The sequence below is a fragment of the Trypanosoma conorhini genome, assembly GCF_003719485.1.
Source record: "Trypanosoma conorhini strain 025E chromosome Unknown Tco_14.4_contig_00075, whole genome shotgun sequence".
Taxonomy (NCBI): domain Eukaryota; phylum Euglenozoa; class Kinetoplastea; order Trypanosomatida; family Trypanosomatidae; genus Trypanosoma; species Trypanosoma conorhini.
In genome coordinates, this window is record NW_021704164.1 from 7,393 (window position 1) to 10,003 (window position 2,611).

The following is a 2,611-nucleotide window of genomic DNA, read 5'->3' on the forward strand; positions in this document are numbered from 1 at the left end:
CAACCCGTGAGAAAAAGCCAAACCCACAAAAAGAGAAAAAAATTCTTATCTGGTAGCACAGTCGACAAGAAAATAACAATAAAAGAAAAGAAAAAAAAATACCGGGGAGAAGGAAGGCGGGTCCGAAACAATACCACAGTGCCGCCCCCCAACGCTCATCGTCCGCCACCCGCCTCCCAGCACTCAGATTTTCTCTTTCCTTTTAAGACTTGCCGGACTTGGCGAGTGACTCCTTGGTCGATTCGTAGAGTTTCATGACGAGGCCAATAGCAATAGTTTTTCCGTCCTCGCGCAGCATAAATCGTCCCATTTTGTCAAACTCCTTGTGAGGCGCTAATACCACAGAACGTTCCAGCTCCATACGTGCAATCACCACATCACCAGCCTTTGCGTGGGTAGGCTCCTTTTCCAGCAGCTCGCCGGTCTTTTTGTCAACCTTTGCCAGCAGCTTGTGGAAGGAGGCCTCCTCTTGGGCGGCATGCGCATGTAGCATGACACGTGAGCCGGCGCAAATGATATTCTTAACGTCTAGAATCACCACTCGCGCCTGAAAGTACTCCGTAGCACGAAGCGAGGTTGGGATGGACGTCGCCACATAGCCTGCGTGAATGTCGCCCTCGTCCAGGCCACGCATCCGCAGGTGTACGTTGTCGCCAGGATAACACTTCTCAAACTCTGTCGATTCAATGGAGATGCCCTCGACAAATGCCTCCAATTTGGTGGGGAGAATTTGAATTCTTTCGCCCACCGCGATGGAACCGGACTCGACCTTTCCATAAATGTATACACGTCCATCGTCTTTATAGGAACCGACTAAGGGGATGCAAAGCACATCATGCTCACTTTTCGTCTCTGGCAGCACGAGATTATCAATGAAGTCCATCATTGTAGGCCCCTTATACCATGGGCAGACGTCGTCTGCGGAGTGGTGGATAAGGTTTTCTCCCGAAAGGCCGGCGATAGGAATAAAGCAAAGATTCTTCCCCTTTTCCTCATCGTAGCCGTTTTGTCGAAGGAAGGGTTTCAGTTTTCCGACAATCTCGTCATAGCGACCCTTGTCCCAGCCGGACTCATCCATCTTGTTGATGACGCAGATCATCTGCTTCACACCACATGTGCGCACCAGCATCGCATGCTCCCGTGTCTGACCGCCCTTCTCAAATCCCGTCTCAAATTCACCCTTACGGCTGGAAATGACAAGCACGCAAATGTCCGCCTGGGTCGCTCCACCAATCATGGATGGAACAAAAGCCTTGTGGCCGGGGGCGTCGAGAATCGTCACACGACGTTTTTCTGTCTCAATGTAGGCAGCACCCGTCTCACGGGTGATACCTTTTGACCGCTCCTCCTCAGAGACATCCATAACGTAGGCGTACTCCCAACCCTCACGGTGGTATACCTCGGCTTCCCGGCGCAGCTTGTCCATCTCGCGCTGATCCACCAAACCCTTCTCCATTAGCAGATGGCCGGAGATGGTGGACTTGCCGGCGTCCACGTGCCCGCAGAATACAATGTTAAAGTGCGGACGTGGGTCGCGCACAAATTCCTTCTTGTTACTTTCACGCTGTTTTGCTATCTCCTTCTTCACGTATTCGCGAAGCTCCTCTGGAGTCATTTTAGAGGTCGAGGAGACGCCCTCCTTTTTATCGTCCGACGTTTTCGCCGCGGCAGAGGCTCCCTCCTTTCTCTCCTCATCAGCCTTGGCGTCCTCATTCTTCTGCTTAGCCTCCTCCGTCTTTTTCTTTCCAAGGGATAGCGTGCCAGCCTTCCCTTTTTTGGGCATTACCACAGGCTCCGTGGTGCAGCCGCCAAGCGAGAGTTTTCCCGAATCCAGTGCAGAGGCCTTTGGCTTTTCCTGTGGCCTCGGTGAAGCCGTGCTCGCAATATTATCCACGGGGGTAGGAGAGGCATTACCACCATAGTATTCACCTTGAGGCTGTTGCTGCTGCTGTGGAGGATAGTAGCCACCAGAGTAGCCGCCATAGCCTCCGCGTCGGGGCTGTTGTTGTCGCTGCTGCTGCTGCTGCTGCTGTGGAGGGCAAAAGCCACCAGCATAACCACCGTAGCCGCCTCCTTGGGGTTGTTGTTGCTGCTGCTGTGGGGGGTAGTAGCCACCAGCATAACCACCGTAGCCGCCTCCTTGGGGTTGTTGTTGCTGCTGCTGTGGGGGGTAGTAGCCACCAGAGTAGCCGCCATAGCCTCCGCGTTGGGGCTGTTGCTGCTGCTGCTGCTGCTGCTGTGGAGGGTAAAAGCTCTGTTGACCCTGTGGGTTGTAAGCATTCGCGTTGGGGTTAAACCCACCTGGTTGTGCCCAGCCAGACATTACCCTTCTTAATCTTCTGCAATGCGCTTGCTGAGGGGGGAGAGCAGAAAAAAAAAAGGACGCAGAATAAAAAATGAAAAGCCACAGTAAACAGAATGCATACACGTAGTAAAGGAAAAGAATAAGCGAAAGCGCAACTTCCATGCAGTGCAGCCGCAGCTCGAAGCAAACATTTATCTTTGTTATTGCTACTACCTAGTGTCGTTGCCAATTGTTTGGCTTTCACCCTTGCCATGGCATCTCCTTCGTTTTTGTTTTCGTCTTTTTTTTCGTTTTCTCTTCTTTCGG

At 52.4% G+C, this 2,611-nt stretch overlaps 1 protein-coding gene across 1 annotated transcript, besides 1 other annotated feature; it reads right to left on the bottom strand.

Moving 5' to 3' along the window:
- The first annotated feature begins 63 nt into the window (after positions 1-63).
- Positions 64-99: a sequence feature (A-rich).
- Positions 100-202: 103 nt separating this feature from the next.
- Tco025E_02037 (putative eukaryotic release factor 3) lies at positions 203-2,323 on the bottom strand (the record flags this gene model as incomplete). Its single annotated transcript, XM_029368973.1, has 1 exon — positions 203-2,323. The coding sequence occupies one exon, from the start codon at positions 2,321-2,323 to the stop codon at positions 203-205; it is 2,121 nt and encodes a 706-aa protein (XP_029230862.1).
- Positions 2,324-2,611: the final 288 nt, after the last annotated feature.